This window comes from Cryptomeria japonica, chromosome 3, assembly GCF_030272615.1.
Source record: "Cryptomeria japonica chromosome 3, Sugi_1.0, whole genome shotgun sequence".
In the NCBI taxonomy this organism is placed as follows: Eukaryota; Viridiplantae; Streptophyta; class Pinopsida; order Cupressales; family Cupressaceae; genus Cryptomeria; species Cryptomeria japonica.
The window spans coordinates 362,430,776-362,457,030 of NC_081407.1; the positions used below are offsets into that span (position 1 = coordinate 362,430,776).

At 35.6% G+C, this 26,255-nt stretch overlaps 1 protein-coding gene across 2 annotated transcripts in view; it reads right to left on the reverse strand.

Annotated features, from left to right (window-relative positions):
* Positions 1-4,623: 4,623 nt before the first annotated feature.
* Positions 4,624-26,255, reverse strand: part of LOC131080009 (uncharacterized) — a 43,761-nt gene continuing 22,129 nt past the window's right edge. The window contains exons 5-12 of one of the 2 annotated variants that reach the window (XM_058018063.2): positions 17,254-18,137; positions 16,947-17,069; positions 16,624-16,712; positions 16,252-16,452; positions 6,391-6,792; positions 5,798-5,881; positions 5,243-5,630; positions 4,624-5,124 (exon numbers count right to left, since the gene is read on the reverse strand). In XM_058018063.2, coding sequence (XP_057874046.2) covers positions 5,580-5,630; positions 5,798-5,881; positions 6,391-6,792; positions 16,252-16,452; positions 16,624-16,712; positions 16,947-17,069; positions 17,254-18,137 — 1,834 coding nt within the window. In that variant the 3' untranslated portion in view covers positions 4,624-5,124; positions 5,243-5,579. Of the gene's footprint in view, positions 5,138-5,242; positions 5,631-5,797; positions 5,882-6,390; positions 6,793-16,251; positions 16,453-16,623; positions 16,713-16,946; positions 17,070-17,253; positions 18,138-26,255 lie in introns of both variants that reach the window. The other variant, XM_058018064.2, reaches the window with a different exon arrangement.

The window sequence follows — 26,255 nt, forward strand, 5'->3', positions numbered from 1 at the left end:
AAATTTTAGAATTGAAAATGAGCTGAATAGGAAGTTGAACGCTTTAGCATGCTTTATTCAAAATGGAGAATTCCCTCTTATGTGAGATAGGAAGCCCAAACTCAAAGTTGAGGTAGCTCCTGTCCTATAACTAGTTGTGTACAAGAATATTTAAAAAATCACACATTTCTTTTATTAAACTAGGCTTTTGCAGAACAACCTTGAAGCAATGACAAAGGTTTATTTTTATGCTTAAGTTTCCATTGTACCAACTTATAGCTAGAGATTTTTCTATAACCACTACGAATTTGACAATAACTTTTGACAAAAATTCTTACAAGCTCCTAGGCCTTCCATATACTTCTAAAAACCTTAGCACCAAATGGTGTAACGAGGAATTTACCAAAGGGAAAATCCTAAGGATGCAAACCCTTCCACTACCTAGCCTACTTGGGGACTACCAATTAGACATTGTTCCTGACCAACATTTTTTGGGGAATCTCCCAAAAAAATTAAAATTAAAATCAATTTTGACTGTAAGCTTGAGTCTTGAGATCTTTAAGCCCTAAACCTCCATTGCTTTTATCAAGGCAACACCAATTCCAACTAACTAGACTCTTTCTAGATCCTTTTCATTTGACCATAAAAAAACCTCTAATCCTCTTCTAAATATCATTTACTTGGTAGTCATTGAATAGCAAAGCTGATGGATCACTCTCTTCATCTTGATGATGGATCGCGGAGTGTGATCCGAAACGTTGATGTAAAACCTCACACACAATCTAATCCAAAAATGCACTCTTGATAAATTTTAACTTAGTACTAGTTAATATTCCCTATTTTAACATATTTTTAGAAAAGAAGATTAATAACTATTCTTAATTTATATATAAAACTAGTAAGAAAAAATGTTATATGTAAGATAATTTTCTTTGTGAAACTATTACATGTAACATTTATAATGTTAAAAAAACATTTGTGTATCATATCTTTTATTTTGTAGAGGCATTATTTCATAAACATTAATATTTGTATCATATATTTCTATTTTTTATGTAAAATATGATATTGTAGAGACAAAATTCAGTTAACATTAATACATGCGTATCATGTCTGCCCATTCTAGGAGGAAGTAATATACTATTATGGAGGCAACATTTATAAACATCTATATTACACCATACCTTCCCATTTTAATTAATAGTAATCTATGATTTTAAATGCAACATTTAATAAACAATAATATATTTGCAGAAACTTTTTAGTTTACATAAAAGTAATCTACCATTATAGAGGCAAATATTTTACAAGCATTTGGCATTTGGCCTTTCAACATTAATAAACCTTTCTTTTAAGTTTCAAGTTGCTTGTGCATGCAACTAATATCGCAATCATTGTGTCTTTTTTGTCATATTCTAAGAATTTTACCTCTCCACTTGATTTCCTTGTAAATTAGAAAAGTATGTTGGCACTTTTTATAAAATGACATTGTAATGTTGTTATGAAGGTCTAGTGTACACCTCGTGTAATAACATTAAACATTAGTATAAGCTGTGCTTTTCATGGAATGGGATGCCACATTTTTTGTTAGGTTTACTTCTCCTCATGTAATGTTGTAACATTGGAATTATAAACATGGTAGTTCCAAAAAGACAAATGAAAGGGGATGGGACAAGAAGAACCGCATTGGACAACTGGGAAAGTTGAGAGACCCTTGGGAGATGTCGAGAGTCACACAGACATTTGGATTCACTTGGTGAAAAATAAATAGTCAATGTATAGAGCATGAGGGGTCATGTGTAGCACAAGAAGAACTGGAAGATGAAATGTCACGGCATAATGTATTATAAAAATCATTTAGCAAATTTCTTGTAGGCTTTGTGCCCATATTTATATGCTCATGGCATTGTAAAAATGCACAAGAAGCTTGCATATTGAATATTGTTGTGATAAGATCCAAAAAATGCATGGCAATAGAAGTCTGATTACATGGTGTTGTGATAGGTTTCTAAGTGTTGGATTGAAAATAAGGAGAGTAACTCAGCATGTGCATTTAGAAGAGGTTATCTAGGAATGCATGTTGCATTGAGCCGATGATAATTGAAGGTGCATGTTGCCAAACTTAATATAAGGTAAAGATCCATCTTACCACAATTTGAGTATCGTGTATATCATAATTTTGTTCTTTTGATAATATATAAAGTAGTTTTACCGAGCAAAAATATATAAAGTAGCTTTGTTTCGAGAGGATTTCTCAAGGCGATCCAATGTTTATATGTGTGCTTTGATTAGCATTCTATTGCATTAGTTTTGAATTCTATAACCTATTCAACACCATTCTTCTCTTCATATTATTAGTAATTTCCAAAGATTTGATATCAACGCTTTGTCACTTATTATTTCACTCGAGGGTATTTTGGCCTTGAAATAATCTGTTTGAGTGGAAGCTTTATGCATAAGGAAATGGTAAGCCTACTAGATAGGAACACATTAGTTTTAGATAGACGTCTCAATTAGAATATAAGTATCTTCATGTTGTTGAAGACAAAAACATAGTTTCTTAATATGTGATTGTCAACAGCCTTAAGAAAGATTTTTCTGGAGTTACGAGGATTTCTAGCCATAGCAACTAGTTTGTGTTTATTTTGTTCCTTAATGTATCAATAAGTAAAACAGTGCACAAATAGTGTGTTGTACACCTTACATAATGACATTGTATGACATTGTAATGTTTGTTGAGAAGGTTTGTTATACACCCTATGTAATAATATTAAATGCTGTTGCAAGTTAAGAAGGCTTGTTATACACCTTGTGTAATAACATCAATTGTTGTCATTTGTTATGATTTTCATGGAATGGGATGTCACACTTAGTTGTTAGGTTGACTTATCAAAGTGTAATGTTGTAACATTGGAATTGAACATAATTGAAGATTACAAACAAACAAGCAAAGAAATTAAGCATTGGCAGGTTGACTTATCATAGTGTAATGTTGTTCAGTTAAGTCTTTAATGTTGAAAGCTTTTATGCATATGTCAAGGCACACACATGAGCATTTGAATGAACTTAAGGAACATGAAGAGTCATCTGTGGGGCATGAAAGATTTTTTGGGTATTGCAACTGTAATGTGCAATACAAAGAGATGTGGAATATGAAAAGTCATGGCTTGTGGCTTGTACCTATTATATTGTACAGACACATGGTAGTTTCTTGTGAGCTTTGTGCCCATAAATACAAGCTCATGGAATTGTAAAAGCACACGAGCTGAGTATTGATGTGACAGAGTGTAATGAAAGCATGACAATGGATGTACAGCTACATGGTGTTGTAACAATTTTGTGATCGGTCACAAGGAGACCGACTCAGTGTGTATAAGGAGATGTTCTTTGAAAGTGCATGTTGTGTTGAGAACAGTTCTTCGAAAGTCTATGTTGCATTCAGGACATGTTTTCTGAAGGTTTGTGTAGTTGGATTTGCCAATGGTGAAGATCTTTTCTAATCCAAGTTAAAATCTTGTTCTTTAGATACAATATTAGAGTGGTGATGGTGTTCGATAGTTTTTCTTCTTTTTTTAAAAAGGTTTCCTAAAATAAATTTAATGTTCCTGAGTATGTTTCTAAGTTCAACTTAAACTAGCAAGGTTTCCTAAAATAAATTTGATGTTCCTATGACGATTTGCATACAAGGGTGCATATTATCAAAATACTTTTACAAAGGTCATAACTTTCCCCACTACTAAACTTGAAACATGCTTGATATAACACCTAACAGATCGCTCAATAATAATTAAAAATAACCTAAAGATCAAACATTTACATCATTCTTTTAAACTTTTGAGTACTCAAAATTTCCTTGACGCAACAGCCCAAAACATTATAGAACCTTTGAATAGTCTTCCTTAGGGCTAACTCAGTGTCCATTAGCATCAAATTTTTCAATTATGGTATCTGTATTTTAGGTAGAGGTTAGAAGACAGGTTGTTAGTTTAGAAAGAAAATATGTGTTTCAAGTTTTATTGCCAGCTCAAACTAATAAATGAACTTCAGAAAAAAATCAGGTAATAGAAAGGCATTAGTGACAAAGACATTTCTCCGGTGCCCATGTTTAGAAATTTATTTTACTTTTGGTGACTCAGTCATAGAGAACAACAGTTAAAATAAATATTCAGAAGGCTCAAATCAATATCAGGTCAAACAGGCCACATCAGTATCAGTATCTTCTTTGTCAGGAATCAAAACTCAAGCATTGGCTTTCCCAAAAGAAAATTTAAGATGAAGGGTATGCCTGTAAGGTTTCAACAATATAATGAACAATAAATACACTATTTCCCATGTTTGAACAAAGGAAATTGCCACAGCAATGTAGTTTTCTGAAAACTTGACTATTTTCAATTTATCTATTCACTAACAATCCTTGCTTAACAAGAAGAATAGTGTCCAGAAATAGATTTTCTTTATCACAAATTCCATTTATGCATAAGAACAAGGTCAACATCAAATGAACAGCCACCAGGTCAAATTGCTACTCAGCCGTTTAGTTTTTAGGAAATTTGAGCATCTTTTACTGAACCTAAGTAACAATCCCTGTTTGACAGTGAGAATATTGTCCTATAGTGAGCGAGAGAGTTAGAGTGAAAAATACCATTTAATGAATAGCCGGCACGTTAAATTGAGGGCAAGTGATCCTCTCCTGTAGGTTGATCCACATAGGCATGAGAGTTGCATAGATTTTAAGTTCCGGGTTACATGATTGAAATTATCAGACAATGAAATCAGAACAACACTTGGAAGTCCCTTGGACCATTTTGAGAATGTCAGCAAATATATAACTCAACTAAATTTACAAATTTCCCGAATCACTTTGGAAGCTGGATGGGATGAACAGCATATCTTAATGCCTTGTTTCTGGATTCCTAGTCCAACTTCCCAAAAAATTACAATGCACAAAGTTTATATCCATTTTGTGGATGCCAGAATATAAACCTGAATATTGATTAGAAGCCAACAGCAACCTGAAGTATACAATAGAGATTCATGAAGCCGAAAGGGTTATGATACAGAAAAAGAAAAACAGATCTTACTGCCAATGAGTAACGGAATTTCTGGAAGCTGGGCCTAAATCATCACAGTGTGTCCACATACATCCTGGAAATGATTTCTGTCAGTATTAGATCAAAATGAGATATTCTATTATAAAGTGAAATAAAATCAGTTCAAACAGCCAATATTGCTTGCTCTAGATGCCAAGGAAGCATTAAAATACCTTAAAAACTCCTGTGTACCGGTAATCCAAGGTCTCTTGAACAAGTATTAAGCTACACAACCCACAATGATTAGCTGTTCCACCCCCACTTTCAATTAAGCCTCCCAAATGTTTAGTGAACTATTTACAAATCGCTTGTATCATTTATAGTTCAGATGTTTGGTCGAGCTTGACAGTTCTAACAATATAATAACATCACAAGAACCTTATAATGGTTGGTGTACATAAACATCCAACGCAAGAATTCAATATCTGAAGAAGCCATCATGCCCATTGATTGAGCTTAATCCAGTGGACAAACAAAATAAATGGCTTACTCTATATCTTTCTTTATCCTTCATGAGGACTGTTTAGGTGATAATTTGCCTCTTCTTGCTTGGCTGGCCAGCTGATTTAAAACAAAAAAATATTTGAGTTTCAGACAGTTTGACTAGATACTTCAAATGCAGCAAAGTATATCTATTAAACTGTGCTAACACCTATATCAAGTATAGAACATATCATATATGATACTGATAAATAACAATGCCAAATTAAGTAATACATTTTTATCACCTTGCGGGCATATTTCTTCCGCAGTTTAATGGCCATATGTATGCAACTTTTCACCTTGATTTCAAACTGCATGTCATTGAACATCTGCAGAAAGAACAGCCACTTCATGAATTACACTTTTTATCCAATACGAACAGTAAAATTTCAACAGATTTTACACACGTTGATGAATGCTATGGTTAATAGTATTGTTTTCATAATATATGCACCGACATCTAATGAAAGGTCAGAAACAAATTGCAGAATAGGATTTTATGTTCAGAGGGTAATTATAATTTCCACCAACATTACTAGCATATGTCCAGGGATTGGATAAATGCCAGTCAAGAAATAGAAACTCTTTCTTCTTTTTCTTGTTTAGAGTATCTAGGAACATCAACAAAACTGAAATAGTCCTAGGATGAACAGGCATATATAGCTTCCAAGTAATAGATTACCTTGCTTGATGTGGTGATTTGAACTAGGTCAACTCTCTTAATAAATGCACATTTTTACCATTATACCAAAACCCATTGGAATGAAATAAATAATGTTTGAAAATATAAAGAAAAGTTGTACATGCAAAGTAGAATCAAAATAGGTAAGCTACTAACTTTAATTGCATCATCCATTGAATTGATCTCCTTAATGAACTTTGAACGATTCAAGACAAGAATAGCTGCTACGCAGAAGACAGATAGTTCATCATCTGGATCCTTCTTGAGAAGTGAACTCATAGACAATATCTGCTGCCGATCCTGTTTGGGCCAAAAGTTGCCTGCTCCCAAACCACAAAAGGGGCTTCTAGAAAGAGATCTGGCATCATCATGTCCAGAGACATGAATTTCCACATGATTTTGTTCAAGCTTATTACTCTTTGAACGAGGAGTGCCTTCATCACATTCAACATGTGAACCTCTAGATAAAGTCTTTGGAAGCCTCAGGACTAGTGCCTCGAGGCAATTATTTTCCAATGCCCATGCCATAGCTTCATCAAAATCTGCCGCCCACATCATCTGACCAGAAGAGCAACAAAAAGTAATGAACATACAAGAATAAAGGGCAAAACATAAATAAAATAAAAAATTATAGAAATTAAGAAAAGCCAAAAATGGACATATGATAGTGTGTAACTAAAATTGAAGGGATTGTTGCTAAACCATAACTTTTGTGAAGGACAGACGAGCACATTTCCTACTTCAGCAAAGAAAGCTACAAAATTAAGGAGCTGATTATGATTAAAACACTTCACAGATTATAGTTTCAGAAGTAGTCATCATTTATTTGGTTCCTCTTTTAGACAGAGTATCACTATTGAATATTAGAAAATGCATAAGAAAACATCACAGAAATGAGGTCACTGGGCAGTTGTAACCAGTGTTGTGCAAGTATAAACAGAAACATCTTTTACAGTTGAGTATCCAAGGCCTCTAATCTATGGCAATGTTTATATAAATATGTTAAAAAGGGTTTGTAACAAGATAACTTCATGAAGGCTCGCCATTTAAATCCCAAATTTAGATAAACACAAACAAAATGCCTAGTGAGGTCAAAGCCTGGTTCATAACAAGTTCTGCTAGAAAAGCATTTTTTGTATGTAGGACATAAGTGACATGAAATGACTTTAACCTTTGACTATGATTCAACAATAGCATGTTTGTTAGGTGACCATCTGTTGAATGTTAACCTCATTTTCTTTACACACTAGCACATAATGCAAACTAATTAACTGGCCCAACACTTGTTGCTTCGTTCTAGGCAACTAACCATTGAGGCATTTTCCATAGCACCAAATAATACAATGATTATGATAATCTTCATGGCATCCAACCAAGAGGCTAGACGTTTTGTGCATGGTTGGGGGTTTAGTTCAACTTTTTATTTATTGCCTCTCTTGTTGAGGTCACCTCTAAGAGGATACATAGACAATCATAAACAGTTGCAGAACATTGGCATTTCGTACAGTTTCATAACATTGATTTCCTTTGAAAGACAAGATGCAACACAATCTTCAAATTTCATGAGAACAGTTCCATGCCCTGCTTGGGAGAGTCAAGGATTTGCATGAAGAATTTGGTTATGCATGTTAAATGTAAAATGCTGACAAATTCTGTCTATAGGAGCAAAGGCTCATATGTTAGCTTTTAATGCCTTTATGAGACAAGGCTTTCCATGTAACTCTTGCTTAACTGAAGTAACTTTTATTTTACTTGGTATTTACGGTGTAGCTCCTCATGTAAAGTCCAAAATGGTTTGTTTTTGTAGGGAGGTAGCTACATATAATAGCTAGAATATAATATTTCCAGATTTCCAACTTGGCTAAGAGTTATAAATGTGCCTATAACAAAGTCATACTTCTCTTCAACTCATCTAGGGAACTTGAGTCTTTTCTTCATTTAATTTTTTCATCATGCTTTCACCTAGTTCAAGCAAACATAGCCATATAATTTTCATTTCAGCTAGATTTTAGATTTACATTTGATGTCAATGGGCATGTTTCTAGAAGTGTTCCACGGAGTTTCCTGACTGGGGGATGGGGGGACGTGCGGACTGGTTTCGGGAACGAGGGGACCAAGGGCCTAAATTTGGGGACAAACGGTGGTTTGGGGGGGGAAGGGGCAGTGCTGATATAAAAATAGAGGTGAATTGAAATCTGCAATATAACATCTATGTGAGTGCCCCATGAAAGGCCAACTAGTTTTCATGAAGTTAAAGGTTGCAATCAGTATGTAATGGCATGTGACACATAGCAAGCAACCCAGCGGCATCCCCGTCAGAGGTAGCGGAGGTGGCGAAAGTGGTGGTGCTATGGGAACACGTTTCCCCCAAGTCCCCAAGTCTCAGAAACGTCCCTCTATAGGGGACACGGGTTTTTTTTAAGGGGACGCATCCCCGTGGACCACTGGTTTCTAGTGGCATATTTTCATTTCATAACGCTATTACTATTTCTCATTAAACATGGGCTTATTAGAGGTTGCATGAAGGCAAGGTTTTGGGGGTATGTAAGGTATAGATCACAAAAAGCTACGCAAAACCCTAAAACCTTCATACACAGGTGCAAGGATGTGGGCATACATAGGGTACAAAGGAGCAAGGGTATGCCAGGTGCAAACACCCAAAACTGGGGAATGTTTTCTATTATATGATTATTTCTGAGTGAATACTTCCATAGGAGGAGCCTGTATATATAGACTAAAATCTTAGGATGAGATTTGATGTTTCTAGTTATCTACAAGTGTTTCCAATTGTTGCAGCTGTCCACCTACTTTTCATTTATTTCTATCGTCTCTTTACAGTTGATCCAGCTGTTCACCCTATTTAATTATTTGTATCTATACACTTGCATATTGATGTGATAACTCATAATAGTCAAATTGCTAACCAGAACTGCTATATGCCAAGTTGCACCAGGCCACACCTTCAGCTGTGCAATTCCACACCATGCTAAATTGCATTAACACCTGCAAACATTGTTTATTTCTTTGATGCCAAAACTTAGCACCATCCTGCACCCAACTCATTAAGATAATCCAAAGTCGGTGCACAACACTAAAAATACTTGTACTACTCACAAGGCACGTACTGTTTTCTAGTGTCTTAGATGTACTGTTTTTTATTGTTTCTTCTCTGGTCAGGGATAGAATGGTCAAGACCCTTACTGCATCATAAGGTTCTCAAGTCATTCTTTGTAATGTCCCCAAATTAGAGATACCCAATTTTGGCCCTAATTGAGGTAGAGTAGGGTTTAGAGATACCTGTTACTTTGACTGAAATTCTGCATGTTAAAAAACATACAATATTCATATTTCATTAAATAGATCTATAAATTAGAAAACACCAATCATATATATGTAAGACAGTCCTAATTAGAAGATTAAATCACGCTGTTCAATCATAGAGGGCATAGAAAGGGGTGACTAGATAGGGTGCCCTAGAGACCCTCTACTATAGGCACAAGGGCGGGTCTCATTCTCCCTTGGCCTTATGTGGCACATACCATATGAGGTGGAATACCTAGTGATGTATCCTATCACCGTTTTTTCTTAATCTTGTCACCTGTATCCTGTGTCTCAAGATTAACACATTCATTCACCATGATAGAGAGCATGAGGGCCATCACAATAGGGTGCCCAGGAAGTCTATCCTTCATAGGCCCAAAGGCAGCACCCTCTGTACCCATTTAGCCTCACGGGACTCCCCAGTCTTATAGCTCCATCATGGCTAGTAACACTCAGAATAGACCAACAGTAATATAATACAATTCAGATCTATTACAACATATATGAGCATAATGAATTGTCAAACATGGATATTCAGAGTATCAACAGTATCAATTATAAATATGTAGAATATTGGCATTATGAATTTGCAGAAACATACAGGTACTTATATGCAGAAATAGTCACAAATATTGTTACACTATTTAATGTATGTGCACAGGAAACTCATACCAACTGGAGTGTTAAAACTTAAGTCAAACTGCTGAGAGAAATATCTGATATCCTTGTAAAATCAAAATCCTTCAATGATCTCCCTTGGTTTGCTTGGCCTGTTCTTTTATATATTGTTACACTATTTAATGTATGTGCACAGGAAACTCATACCAACTGGAGTGTTAAGTCAAACTGCTGAGAGAAATATCTGATATCCTTGTAAAATCAAAATCCTTCAATGATCTCCCTTGGTTTGCTTGGCCTGTTCTTTTATATATTGTTACACTATTTAATGTATGTGCACAGGAAACTCATACCAACTGGAGTGTTAAGTCAAACTGCTGAGAGAAATATCTGATATCCTTGTAAAATCAAAATCCTTCAATGATCTCCCTTGGTTTGCTTGGCCTGTTCTTTTATATATTTTGGTAGATAGTGACCCTCCCTTATGGTTGTGACTCTTGGACAGCAACATGTATTTCAGTTACAATCATACCTCTTCAATGTCTAATTGTCTTTCTTAATTCAGATTATGTTAACTCTAATTAACTCTCCATTCTATTAAGGAAAAGATCCTTTGTTAAATAAGGAGAGGCATCGCTGCTCGGAGGAAGGTGATTCAAATAGTAACAACCCCAATCTGTATGCAGGAATAATCACGGCTTGTTCTCCACATCAGACTCAATCTGCACCCATCTAAACTCACGATCTGCTGCTGTAGCCCGGGTACCATGTGAGGGATAAGAAATCGTGAAGTCTAACTAGGGTAAGATGATTTCTTATTGTAGACAAGGATCGTCAAATTGGGGGCATGACATTCTTCTTTCTTTTCCTTAACTTATTTTGATTCCTTTCCATTTGGGCATCAAATTTATTTACTAATATTTGACCAGCTTTCTGTTTTGAATGTAAAGTTTTCTATTCTTTCTCTTCCCATCATAGGGAGGTGGTAAAGAGCCCTACTTCAACAACACACTGAGGCCCAAGAACCTCCATGACAGGAAAATATTATCTCATTTTCCAGTCCCTAAGAACTCAGGATAGCTTGCACAATTAGAGTGGTTTATTTCCAAGTTCTCAGATGTTTGATGTATTCCCATTTCAATTTCAAGGTATCTTAAGGAATTGTAAGGATAGAAAGAATGCTTTAAATTGAGAATCAATGTATAGTGAAGAAAGTACTTTAATTAATGTGAATCTGAAGCACCTTTAAATGTCAGTTGCTATGATATTCCCATCCAGCTTCTACAAATAACAGAATTGTCCAATCATAACAATGACTTCACCATAAAAACAAGGATTTACAATCTGCCAAATCTGCTCCACTTTTGAATGAAATTTTTCAAATCAGAAGCAAACAACATTAGATCAAAATGTAGCAAAAAAATAATTATTCCAATTTTTAACTAAGAACCTACTTTGAAAGATGCCGACTAGGAGATGGCTCAATTCTGATTTGTTTGTTTCAAAATCAATCTTTGACCAGCATGTTGTAGCTTGGAGTTTTTTAGGAAGTTTTGAGTTTTAATGCGTTTTGGGGATTTTTGGATGATGGAATGAATAATGCAATTTGGAATTCAAGACAAGAACAAATTACAACTACTGAAACTAAATTTCAGAATATCTGATTTATTATCAGCAAATAATAAGTGCAAAAAATTGAAGAATTTCAACACTAACATGCCAAATTGGCCTACCAGGGGTCCAATGCCTTGCCTGGAGGGCTGCTTTATTGACTTTATTGAAGAGAAATGCTGCTACAGGAGCTTCCAAAGTGTTCCAATAGCTCCAAAGGGTTTTATTCTTCAAAACAATAATTATCAAAAACAATTGAATGGATGAATAGCTGATCTGGAGCTTATTCTGAAATCTTGCCAGGAGAGATCACCAAAATTGCTTCCTTTACCCTCTAATTTGCTGATATCATTCAAATGTGCTGGGGTTTCACCAAATGGATCACCAATATGCCTTAGTTACCTCCTAACAATGATTTCACAAGCAAGAGCTGCTCCAAAAACCTTCTAATTTATTTATTTGCAATCCCAGGCTCCAAGAATGGTATGGCTGACCTGGGAATAGTACGGCTAGCTGAAGGAACTATTTATTCTGTTAGAAATGATGCCAAATCCGCCCAGATCTGAGAAATAAGCTCTATTGTTGCTGAACGACCATCAGAACCTCTGAATTTGGCCCTCTAAGACCCGATATGAGGCTTCCCTTGAATGCTAAAATGCTAGAAATGGCTGGGGTATCGTCCAACCAACCCTAGACTGAAGGTTTTCGTCCTCAATCAGGCATCCACAAGCTGTACCTGCTATGGCAGACTGCTGCAGAGAAGAAAGAATGAATAATTTCCAAAAACATAATCCCCAATTTGCACGTACAACCTTCTTTAAGCCTCCAATCCCTAATTCGACCTCATTTGGCATCTTTTGAAGATTCCAATGGAATCTTTTCTCCCTCCAAGAATTCAATGGGTATGAGGGTCAGCTTTTCATTAAGTTTGGCCACCTTTTTATTATAATGAAATCTCCTAGGGAGATGTGCAAGGTAACTTTTTGGATAAAGTTACTTATTAAGTCATAAAGTAACTTATAAAGTTACTTTTATTAACTTTTGTATAATAAAGTTACTTTTATTAAAATTTTCTATTAATAGAGAAAAGTAACTTATAAGGTCTTATAAGCTTTTATTATAAACTTTATTGAATAATTTCCCACCAAGCTCCAAAATTGGCTAAGTATAGCTCCTCCTAGTGAACCAAACATCTCCTAACCCCATCATTTGCTTGCGGAGATGGCTAACAAGCAAATCTAAGATTCTTGAGTGATCACTGGAAAAAATGGGGACATTACATACTTAGGCATTAGAGGTTCTTGTTGGAGATATCAGCCTTCTTTCACTAACTTTAATAATATTGCTTGGCGATTCCTTCTCAGAGAAGTTGTAACCTTTAAGTAGTAAGTGCTAAAATGCTCATGCAATTTTAGATCTTCGTTTCTTGTCTGTCTGAGCTTAGTAAGGGCATCAACTGCCCAGGATCTCCAACTGACATTGACACAAATAGTGAAAGAGTGGGGATGCACTGTCATCTGCATTACTCCATGATTGGCTCAAATTGGACCCAATAGCTGAGGCCCACAGATGCACCACCCTGCAAACAGTTCAGATCTCACAGAGACAGTCGCATTACCAGCATTTTCCTCTCTTTCAAGAGATCTTTGACCTAGGATGCTGGGAGAGCACAGTTTACTATATACTATGAGATTATACGATTTCCACAATCCATTCAAATCTTGTATGCAGTTTCTTGATTTGATTGTGTGAGAAATTTTTGAATATGGCGATAAAATTGCTGCAGAAAATGTAGAATTAGCACAAGAGAATCACATTAGCTCTTCTGAAGAAAGAAGAGATTACAAAGACAAGTTTGCTCTTAGAGGTGAGGAATTTATTTTGAAGAGTCCTATATACTATGGGATCTCAGTAAGATATCATTGTTTGCACATAGACCAAGGAAGTTCTCTAGGCAATGTTTTGCATTATCCACACCTGAGATGCTTAACCCTTTACCTTCAAAAGCTGTAGTTTTGACATTTAGACTTTACAATGGACTCCTAGGCATACCAAGACGATTTCCTCCTCCTTACTGCTTACTTCAGTCATTCAATATGTTAAGCAATCTTTCGATAGAGCAGTTTCCTGCACACCTGGAAACAGGTTACAAAGAACAAAGGGACTCCAATCCTCTTAATCCCAAAACCAAGTGTAGTGGGTCAGCCATAATCTGAGAGGGCCAGCTAGTTCCCTTTGCTTTTAGACATTTCTACAAAGGCGTGCAAGCATTTCCAGTTTCCTCCCTAACTCTGGACCATCATCTATCATGGATGTTAAGAAGTTCTAATTGGAGTACCCTGCTTCCTCCTAGAATTGTCTAGCAATGCCCTGCAAGCCTCAGAGAGGTTCTAGGGAGGTAGCCTACTTTGCTTTGAACTCTATTACACAATGTTGACAACTTCGGCCTCTATAAGCTCCCTTTCATGAATTCACCGACGGCTATACGTACTAGAGGCTTTCATTGTTTTAATGTTGATTGTTTTTCCAACTCTTGGAGTTCTTTTGAACACTCCTTAGTAATGTAACTTGTTGCACTTTCAAGTCCCCATAGGGCTACTTAGGTTATTTGTAACATTATTTATTTCGTTCTCTCGCAAGCACCATTGGCCTATTCTAGTCATTTGTGATTGTACAATTCTTTTTCTTTTGTTTGTGCCTCTACTGGGCAAATAATATTCATACCCAAGAAAAAATATAAAATTGAAACCGCAATCTACCAAGATTTCATGAAGCGTACTTATAATACAAAACAAGGTACAACTACAAGAAATATAACTGTGTGCACCTGCAGACCCAAAAGCAAAGAAATACACATGCAAATCCATAAAAATAATTGAGAAAACACATCTTCAAATTGATAGTTATATTGATATGAAAATAGATGACAGCATGAAGAGGGGGCAAACCCCGTATTTATAACAAAAGATTGCTTGCTCCACAAGTTAGTAACCTATGACTAAATACATTAAACCTAATAGTCATAAATGGGACTGTCTCCACCACATATAATGACTATAAAGATACAATATGAAGTTGTGAATATTACAAATTATCAGCCGACAGCTAAATAGTTTATAGAAAATGGTCATTATTTCCAATTAAAAAGCATTTTGCTAAATCACGAGCTTATGTACAAAATAGCCCACATTTTGCCATTTAATTGAATGACTTTCCTCTTATCATTTTCAAACCTATGACCCTATGCAATGTTCAGAATTTCTACTGTCAATCGTATCCACCAATCTTCATTTCAATCTTTTCTATTTTATTTCTTTGCACATTATCGAAGCTCTTTCATATTTTGTCAATTCACTCTATGGTACAAGTTCACCAGCCAATCTTGAAGTTAATCTGGAATTCCATGTGATGTATTGCACAAGCTTGCTTAGTTTCTTCAAATGGAATGACTAGTCATTGAACAATCTTTTTCCAGGTTGTACAATCTGGTATACAGAACAATTAAAATTATCTTCATGCTAATAGCTTGCAGCAGATACACTCAGAGATAGCAACCAGCAACCACCACCATCTTCAATAACAGTCTAGATAAGAAAAACTGAAATATTGACCAATTCAATACAGCTTATAACATGACATAATTTTACTGCATGCCTTATCATTTCTGCTGTTTAATAAGTTTTACACAATTGGTGCAAAGCAAATTATTAACCACCACTCCATCACAAACCAGAAAAAGAGGTCCATTATTTCACGAACTCTGCAGTTCTAAAACCTTGTTCAAATTTATGATTATAAAAACATGGAGGAATAGAGCATAAAGTTGGGAGTGTTTAAAACACAATCTTCACAATATAGCATAGTTAGCAGATTTTTTAAAAAGTAATTTGTTTGGGAGGTCAAAAAAATCCAGAAATCTAGAATTTGAAAAATTAAAAAAGCCAGTACAAGATTTGAATGGATTGTCAAAAATTTCTCACACAATCAAATCAAGAAACTGCATACAAGATTTGAATGGATTGTGGAAATCTTATAGCTCTGAAAACCAGTACATTTAGGAAATGAAAAGTCTGGACCAAATCAGCTAAATCTAGCCAATTCAAAAAATCCAGAACCAGCCAGACTTGTTAACTACGAAATTTAGTGTTGCAAACAATCTTATGCTTGATAATAAATCTGAAATGAATTTAACTGATCAATAAATAACATGACTATTTGAAAAATTTTACAGAGTATTTCTTTTCACATTCAAATCTCAGGCAGTTAGCTCAATGCATTTTGAAAACTTAAACAAGAGTTTCAGCTTCTAGCCAAATGTAAGAAAATTTTGATTCACCCTCAAATCTGACAAACAAATCTTATGCACTTGAGAAGTTGGAAGCACTAGAAGTATCATTGGTTTTATACTACATGACATTTCTTCATTAGTAAACATAACTATATCAGTATAAGGGATATTACACTTGCCTCCCACATACAAAGTGCATCATTGAATGATAATTCCCGCCGAAACAGTACAAGTAACATGCGGAATGCAAATAGAAGACTATCTGCACCAACCAGAGCCAGGTGCTTGAATAATTGGAGGTCAGTACACTGTAATATTCTTCCCAGATTTTCCAACTGTTTCATCACACCCACAGGACCTTCCATTTGGAAATTTGGCCGCTGAATAAACACCAAAAATATTATTATCTAATACAAAAGCCCACCTCATTTATCTGATTCTTTGCAAATAATGAAATAAGTCTACTCCTAGAAGCTTAAATCCACAATAAGAAAACAACAATGCAATGCACCACAAGCCATCCCAATAAGCACCAGAGCAAAAAGACATACCATTCTTCGAAGGAGACTCTCGAAGCACCAGAATGCATCAGCATCATCTTCAAAAAGAATAATGAAGGGTGATAACAAATCACTCATACCTGGCAAGTTAAGGAAACTATGTTAGACATCCTAAGAGAACAATGTTTAACTGATCAAATAACATATATAGTGTTCAATGAGTTGTTAATCACATACTAACATAGAATGGCATGAGATAAAAATCATGTTTCAATCTATTTGATTAGCTTTGTTCATCTGGTGACCTAACATCTAAACATTGAAAATGAAAAGCCACTTATTAAACAAGGAATTGAGACCATCTGCAATTTTACCTTGGCAATAGCCAGTTCTCGGATCTACCCAGGCATATACAGCAAGGATATCTGACATCCTAGCCATGTTTTTTGTATCCCCATAGAACTCAAGGTGCCTGTCTGTTCTTACAACATCGACAACTAGACAAAACAAATAAAGCATAAATAATATAGAGTAGACCAATGGAAAAAAATTCAGTAAACAAAGTTCTCATGGAGCCTGTCTTGAAATTACAGACAAAACTTCCTCGTGTTTCCTTGCTTAACAATTCAACATTGAAATACTTAAGAAGATGGTAATGATTGCTATACTCAAACTTCATACCAATCCTATGAAGCGTCCAGAGCCAATCTGCTACCCTGTCTTCATTTACATCCACACCAAGTGCTACTACAGGATTTATAAGAGGTGTGTCAGTGGGTTCTGAAGCATCTGACATTTTCATCCTATCGGCACTTTCTGATTGTTCTTTTGATTCATTGATTCCCGACTCTTGTTCTTGAACCATAGCTTTAGCTAAGGTGAACTTGTCTTTGTAATCTCTTCTTTCTTCAGAAGAGCTAATGTGATTCTCTTGTGCTAATTCTACATTTTCTGCGGCAATTTTATCGCCATTTTCAAATTTATGTATAGCATCTTCCAAAAGAAAATCTCCTTTCTCACCATTTATTTGTGAACTGTCATAGCTATTTCCTGTTGCTTGTTCTCTGGGTGATATTGCTTCATTTCCTGAAGACCCTTCTCCAGCATTCTCACTTCTTTCAAACAGGTTTGTAACAGGTAATGGGGGAAAATCTGAACTGTCTTGCCTCAAATAAATTCGTCCATTGTCTTCCCTTTCAGACTCAGAAACAACACCACTGTCTAGACCTGTACTTGATATACTGTAGAAAGAATTCAGAGCTGCATCATCAGTGTTTTCCCTGGCACTTCCAAAATCATGTGAATCAGGAGAACTTGGCCTATCATTCTCATTAGCATATGACACTTCAAATCTTTCATTGGGCTGCAAGCCATGAGATGACTCCAGCTTAGACTTTGCCTCCTCAGTAATACGCTTTACACCGAGTTTTGCTTGTTTCTTTGCACTATCTTTAGACATAATCCTAACATCCATTACTTTAGACCCAATAGTGTAAGCAAGAGAACCAGTACCAATGCTAGAATGCATCATTTGGCATTGCTCAATCAACTCTCTATATCTCTCCCTGCATTCACAACAAAAGTATCTTGCTAAGGAAAGAACTTAACCTCTTACTCCTAATATGTGCTTACCAGACATACACAATTTTCCATTAATGTTCAGTGGCAGAGATTGAAGTTGCAGCTGAGGAAATTTCAAGTTACAGAAAGAGAAACCGGTATCAAAAACTTTTCCAAAAATACATCAAGATTACATTATACAAATTTACAAAGTAAACCAACCAGCATCCATTCAACCAAAAACATGTTTGATTACCATTTCACATTATTAAAAATTAATATTCAAACTGAACAATGACAAATATAATTTTTCTAATGGTAGAGGACTACAGAATCTACTACTGGAGTAAAAGACAAGCACGGAGTATTTCATCGGTATGTTCTTAAAGATCAATTATTTTTTCTTCTTTGCCATGAGAAATTTCAGAAGATGAGCTCATTGAGGAAGCCCTATTTCTAAGAAGCTATTCAATATACTCTTTATTGAAGACTTGTAATTTTCAGTGACCATATGCATCTCAGAATGGAGTTTCTTCTGAAAAACGTTGCACAGCTGCACATTCAGCTGCAGACTCAGAATGGCAGCGCCATGTGGCCCTCCAATATACCTTCAAACTTGCAGAATTTTTTCCTGTGAAAACAGAATATGCCTCTCCATCTGGTTTGTGAAGTACTCTTATTATTCATCTGAGTAAAAGACTTTCTTCAAACTCTTAACAATCAACCAATGGGAGAATCCCCCTATCAATCTCTTTCAAGAGCCCTTCCTAATAGTCAGGCTAAAAAAATTATTTTGAATTCAGCGGTGAAAAAACTTCTAACTAGACCTTAGATGAGTAATGGAAATGTCCTTGTTTCCTTGTTTCCAGTTTCGTATTTTCCATGACATTTCTCATACTTATAAGACATTATCTAAACTTTCCTAGCTATCTTAAGTGTTTAAGCATAATGAATAGTATATATAGCATGTTGATAAATGATCATAATTTTGTGAATGTTTATGGAATGTTATGGAGTTTGATGTTAATAATGATGGTTAACGTTGATTAGATACTTTTGAAGAAACTAACTTGCAACAGAGCCAGACTGTCAAACCGCAGCCAAAGGATGATCACCGCACATTCAGCCTTGAAGCGGTCATGGGAGCAACGGTCGTGGAATGTGGACAGTTCATTTATGAATCTTGCCACCTTTTGCTGATGCTGATGGTTAGGAGTAAATGCAATCATAGGAATAAGGAGGAATTTGTAGAACGATAGAACATGGTTCATAAATCATTATTCCCTGTTCTTGCATGTCTTCGGTCATAACTGTTCCTTAATGATGCAAGAGTTTGAAGAGAATTGTGACATTCTCATCTCTGCTTAATTAGATTCTTATTGTTGTTTAGGCTAGAATAAGTCTTCTCCCTATGATCATGGAAGGATTGGCATCTATTAGTAAGTTGTTTAGAGTTTGCAAATAATCCAACTCTCAGGATTTTGTGTATAAATGTTGGATCATATCAGAGTTGATGTTAGTTACCAACTAGTTGCTAGATTTTTTTATTAGTGACTTTATCAATCAGCAAGTTTGTTATCAGTTTATATACTCTCTTTGAATTGCAATAAAGGATTAATTTTGACAATGAAGCCTAGAGTCAAAGATTGAATATTGATAACTAAGATTACAGACACTCAAGTAAGGACCACTTGAGGTACTGTATCTCTTAGTAGTTTAGATTGTTGTTGATTAGTAGAATAAATTGTAACTTCTTTGATTCAGATTAATATGCTTAACTGTTAGTAATAAGTTGTTCAGGAAAAGTTGTGTGTAAACAAGCTGAAGCATAGTTAATCTAGGTAGGAACAGTTATCTGCAGCAACTGTTGTAAAATTAGATTGTTACCCACAGCAACTGCTGTACCATTAGACAGTTATCCAAAGCAACTACTGTATTGTTAGATTTACTTTCAGCACAGTTATGCTTTCAGTTTAGTTTGTTACTTCAAGTTAATTTCCTATACACAGTCAATAGAATAGCTTACAGTTTCCTCAACTGCATATACAATGTCAACATCATCCAAGAAGGTATGCTTCCCCAGTTAAATTAAATGTAGCCCATTTGATTTAATAGGTTACTTGATAAGGGATCCGCTGGTCCATTGAGTTGAATGCATGTCATTTCTGCATCAATCTATTACACTTAGAAGGAGTCAGTCAACCTTCACAAAAGTTGGGTCTGAACTAGGATACAAATATGCAAACCATTAGCAATGGAGCCGTCCATCATCCATCTTGCCTGAGAAACGACAGCTATTACTTTAGCTTTTATGAATACAGGTCAGGCATTTTGAATTTAAATTCTTTTTTCAGATGTAACTTATTTTCTGACTTTTTCCTCGTTGTCAAATTTAAGGCTTTTTGGCCTAATGCCATGGCCTTAGAAATCTGAATTCACAACTCTTAAAGGTATCTGAAATTGTTTCATGGTAGTAGTACAGAACAAGGAAGATCATTTGGAAGATACTGAAGGAGGACCCTGATTCTGGGATGAATTCATACTTTACATACAACCATGATTTTCAGATAGTTTGACCACTCAACAAACATTCATGCCTTAACTTTGAGCTTCTATAAATTCACCTTCATTTATGAGAACAGAAGGCATTTAAAATTATTGGCAATGATTTAGAGCATAGTCACATGAACATCTGGGAGTACGGAGGTGGGTACACCATGTTATGTAAGCATATGGGTGTAAATGAGTGAAGGTGCAGCTAATAGATATATATAAATATAGCTAACAAAGATGTAGGTAAGTAACAGGGTTTTTGTCCCCAAATTGCAATTTATTGGTGACCCGTGTCAAAAGATTCATTTATTGGTGACTCTTGATGTATCTGGACTGTTGGTCATAGTTGTGACTGCACTGAAATGCGTCCGGGTGTACTATTATGCCTGATTCCTTGTGTGGACCTGATGTGCTCTTGGATGATGATATTTCATGAGATGTATGTCTAATGATATTATGCCTAATGATTAATCATGCTTCAATTTAATGATGTTCAAGATGTTTGTTAAATGTAAATTGAAGGTGATTATGGCACTAAATGTATGATGAGATGAAATAATAATGTGATGAAGATTTACTATGATTGAGATATTAATGTAGATGCTAAAATTAAATGATGCATTTTAAACCATTTAATTGCAAATTATTAATATATGTGATATTTGACCCAGTTCAGGTATATTGTATGTTCTTCGGCTATTTGTATATATGCACAGGTACTCTTGATGTGTGTTGAGTGGTTGCAGGTACCAGGTATTGACTTTGACATGAGGAGATGTCAAATTGGCCAAATGTGTTGAGCCCTAAACCGTCACTTAAAGTATGATTTCCCATGTTATACCCCAGATAATGTGCTAGTAATGTTCCAGAAAACCCAAATCCCCTATGCATCAACCCGTAAAGAGTGTCTAGACATTTATGTCATTTTGCGTTTTTCATTAAATTTAATGTTGAAATGAGTTTTATGGGCTTTTATAGTTATTTAATGTTTTGAGGATTTGATTGTGCCTTATTTGTACTCATTTTGATCACATTTTATTATTAGGGTTAAATTTAAATTTCTGGGGAATTTAAGTTTTAATTATTGATTTATTTAAAGTTGATATGATTTTTGATGGTTTAATGGTTATTTAATGTTTTGAGAATATTTTTATGGAGCTTTTATTTATGCTCATTTTAGTATGCATGTGAGAATTAAAGTTTATTTAATTATTTTATTATTTTATTATCTTATTTCTAAAAGCCAATTCGGTTTTATATGGGAAAAGTGTTGATTTTCTATACTTGCTTATTATGAGGAATTTCAGAGAGCACAAAACCCTCCCTATGGTTGAAATATGAATTGAAGATTGTGGAGTGAATGGTGGAAGAAATTGTGGATATTGTTGAATTGAATTTGGATAGGTGGATTGTTTATGCTACTAAGCGGATTCGTGGATTCTTTTGATGGGTGAGATGCATTTCAAGTTTGAAGTTTTGGGACAATTTTGAGGAGGGATCCTCATTTTCTTCCTTGTTTTTAATTATTTCTTATTATAAATGATTGCAAATGGATTGAATTATGTTTTGATGCATTCCTTTAGTTGAAAGCAATTTATTTGAATGGTTTAATCAATTTGAGCAAATTTTATAAACTTTACATTTAGAGATGTTACCATGCCAAAATTTCGAATGAATGAGCAATTTGTGAATTTTACTATGGAAATCTAGCATTGGACGCATATAGACCAAAAGGGTATCTTTACATTTTTGAAAGTTGAACTTTGAAAATTGGGTGTTTTTCAAGCTTCTCTAATGGTGGATTTCACTATTCACTTGGTTTTTGATTAAATTTAGAATTTGTTTTAAACTGGAATTTTTGTGAAATTTTTATGGTATGTTATGTGGAATGATAGATTTAGTAAATGAAATTTCATTTTGGATCGAATTTGATCCCTTTTCATGAATTTGGCTCATTTTGTAAAAAATTGGGAAATGCAAAGGTTGATATCATTTGATTTTGGTTTCGATGAGCCTAGGGTAGGTATTAGAATAAATGATGGGAGTGGCATTCAATGGGAGCCAAGGCACAAAGGGACTGCCAAGATAACCCATTGGGGCATTGTGTAAATAAGAGAAAACTAATGAAACATAATTAAAATGAAACAAGATAAGTGGATTGGATTGAGTAAGACCAAGGCTCCATGTGAGCCATCCCTTCGAGCTATGCGATGACACTCTTTGCTCTTGCTATCTAACACCTAGCCCTATATTTGAGTAGCACTTGGAATATGGATATGCCTTCCCTGGTGGTGTTGAGTAATTAATGATCATATGATTGCCATGTATGTTGGCCATTGATGTTGTGTTATACGTCATGTTGGATGTTGTGTATATTCCATACTTGATGCTATGTTCTTTGCATATTTGGATGAATGTTATATCTCTCATCTTGCTTGCATGTGTAAGTGCTTGTGGCATTTGTGACTAGCACCTAGCATGGTGGGAGTACCTTTTTGGTTCCACATAGTCGAATGGCATGTATACCACCATTGGGGTCCAAAGGATATTGGGCCAAGCATGCTTAGTGGACTCTTCTCTCTTGGTTTCATTCATGTTTTCCTTTTAGTTAATTACAATGTCATTTTTTATTGTAAAGGATGTTTGAGTCCTCATGATATGTAACATATTGTATTCATTGGACCTCGTAATGAGAGGACATGTTATTGGATGTAGTTTGGTTTGCATGCATCGGCGTTGGAGTCGAGCACGCTTGCTTTGTGAAAGTTGTCAACATAAAACTAAAACCATTTAAAAGCATTATCAAGGAAGATTAGTAAACAAGAAGCTAGGAAATAAACAAAACGAAATGAATACATAACTTTCCCATGATGCTCTTCCTTGTCCTCCTCTCCAAGATCCTATTGTTATGTGGAATATGCCCTCAGTTTGAGCACCTAGCACAAATGGGATGCCAAATGGAGGATGGGAGATGATTGATTATGTCACGTGTGGATGAAGCTTGCAAAGGAAGTGTTAATGTAAACTGGCAACTCCAACAAGTGGAAGAGCTAAAACATCAAACAAGTCATTCAAAATCTTTGCAAAATAACAATGCATGGATCAACTCTTCCTCTCTTTTTTAACAATGAAGGAATGAGCCCTATTTATAGAGGAAATGGGCAAATGAAGGGTTGAGATTGAGTGGATTGAGGAAGAATTAGGATTGCTTGAGGAAGTGGTCATCCTCAATCCATGCGCTCCTCTTCAAGCCAATCCCATGTTGACAAGTGTTAACAAGGGAAGGCTTGAGAGGAGAGGAACAAAGCATTAAATGCTTGAAGAGACATGATGGTTACCATGGGTGGTTAGGTTAAGGTTAGGTTAATGGATAAAGCTTTTATCCAAGGGGTAAAGGAATGTGCAAGGGTTAAAGGGTTAGATTGGTCAAAGCCTTTAAGGCTTGAGGGGACTTGAGGGTTACCATGGATGGTTAGGTTAAGGGATAAGCCTTTAACCAAGGGTTGGGGGAATGTGCAAGGGTTAAAGGTGAGTTAGGTTGGTCAAAGATCCATGTGAGTTAACTTGCTGAAGGGAGAAGGCCTTTAATGCTTTGTAAGAGCCTTCAATATTTTTGAAAAGTGACTATTCAGTAATCCCTTAGTTTAGGAATCTACAAACACTTAGAGGGGGATTAGGCTAATAATAGGGGTTTAGATATGATTAGGTGAAGGGTTAGTATGCAACTTGCATTTTCTAGAAAGTGCAGGGGGGTGAGGGTTTTAAGATTTTAAATAAATATTTATTTATTCAAATGTCAGGGATAGGATTTTATTAATTTATTTAAATGTGAGAGGGGGATTTAATTAAACAAATATGATTTATTTATTTAATTAAAAGTTAGAACATTGTTTAATGATTTAAATCAAATAAATTGAATAATTTATTTAATTAATAGGAGAAGAGAGTTAGGGTGAATTAATTAAATATTAATTTAATTAATAGAACATAGTTAAATAATAAAATAAATACTAAGTATTCACTTAATTAAGTAGACAGATTTAGGTGTCTACACTTTGTATTTTGATTATGATGCTTATGTGAACTAAGACAATGTAAGTAGGAATCCTCTTTTGGGCTTAAAAATGAACCTAGTTGTGTGTTGAGTTGTCTCGGAGGTGTTGTTGTCCCCTCCTAACGTTGTCATACCTCCTTGTGGTGTTTTGTGTTGTTTCAAGTCATTTTGGGCTTGTTTGAGGTCTTTTGGAGCGTCTTGTAAAGTGTTGTGAATGTGGAAAGTGTCGTGATTCCACGATCTTGTGTGTGCTTTCTTAGGACAGGAGTTTAGGATGTTGGTAAGGTAACTACACATCTTCCCATCCTCTCCTTTCGCATGTCAATGGCGTCTAGTGTCCAGGGGAGTTGTTTTGGCATACTTTGTCCCCAGGCTGTTTTGGTGTTTTTGTGTAGCTACTTTAATCTACTCCAACGTGCCCATGACATCTAGGGGACTGATCCCTAGCTTCAATTCGCCCAACTAGTCAAGACACTAGAGCATTTAAAGGACAACAGCGTGGGTAAGGGTTATCAGGAGCACTAGCATGCCTAGTGGACTCCAAAGTGACCCGCTAGTGTTCTTTTGGAGCGCCTGTGTCCTAACTCAATGCTCTAGTCCTCTATGGGTGCCATAGTCTAGAGTTGTTTGTCAATGAACTTTCTAGGGCCCTAGAGGGGCCATTCTAGATTACCTAAGTTGCTCACCAGGGCTTGGAGAGTCAAAGGAACCTCTAAGATGGTCCAAGTGTGTTGTCAGTGAGTTGTTGTGATGTTGATTGCATTGTTTGTGTGACTGTGTAAGTGAAAGTTGATTGTCGCACCTAGGACAGAGGAGAAAACCTAGTTTGTTGAGTAAAGTCTTGTAAGGATTGAAACCCCTCATTGGCCTTCCTTAAGGTGTCCTAAGCCTTCCCTTGTGTTTGGATGGCATTTAGGGATTTATCTTTTGCTTGCACGTCCTTGAGTTGCAATAGGATGTCATATGATTGCAATTGAGCTAGTGGAATCCTGCATGTGTCGAGAGTACTTGGGCTTGCCTATTTGGATGTGGATTACACGTTGATGACTCCCTCATCCCATCCCGATGTCTTTTGTGAGAGGATGTGATCCTAGGTTGTGTCGACTCTCTCTCTCTCTCTCTCTCTCTCTCTCTCTCTCTCTCTCTCTCTCTCTCTCTCTCTCTCTCTCTCTCTCTCTCTCTCTCTGCCTCCCACCCTCCTTGTAATGTCCCCTTTTCAAAATAGAATTTAATATTAAAATTATAAATATAAAAGAATAAAATTAAACATAACCATAACTAAAATTTAGTTAACTTTAATGAATGGTCAAAAGGCATGAGATAAAAAGTTGTGACTCCCTCAAACATGAGATATAAAACGGAGAAGAGAACTTCATTTGAAAGAGGGATAATTTGGGGAATCAGAAGTGCAGATCTGATTGTGAAAGGTTGTGTCCCTTTAAAAGGGCAAAAATAATGAAGAGTTGCACTCTTTCAAAGGGTGCTAATGGTGAAAGGGTGTGCCTCTTGCCAAAGG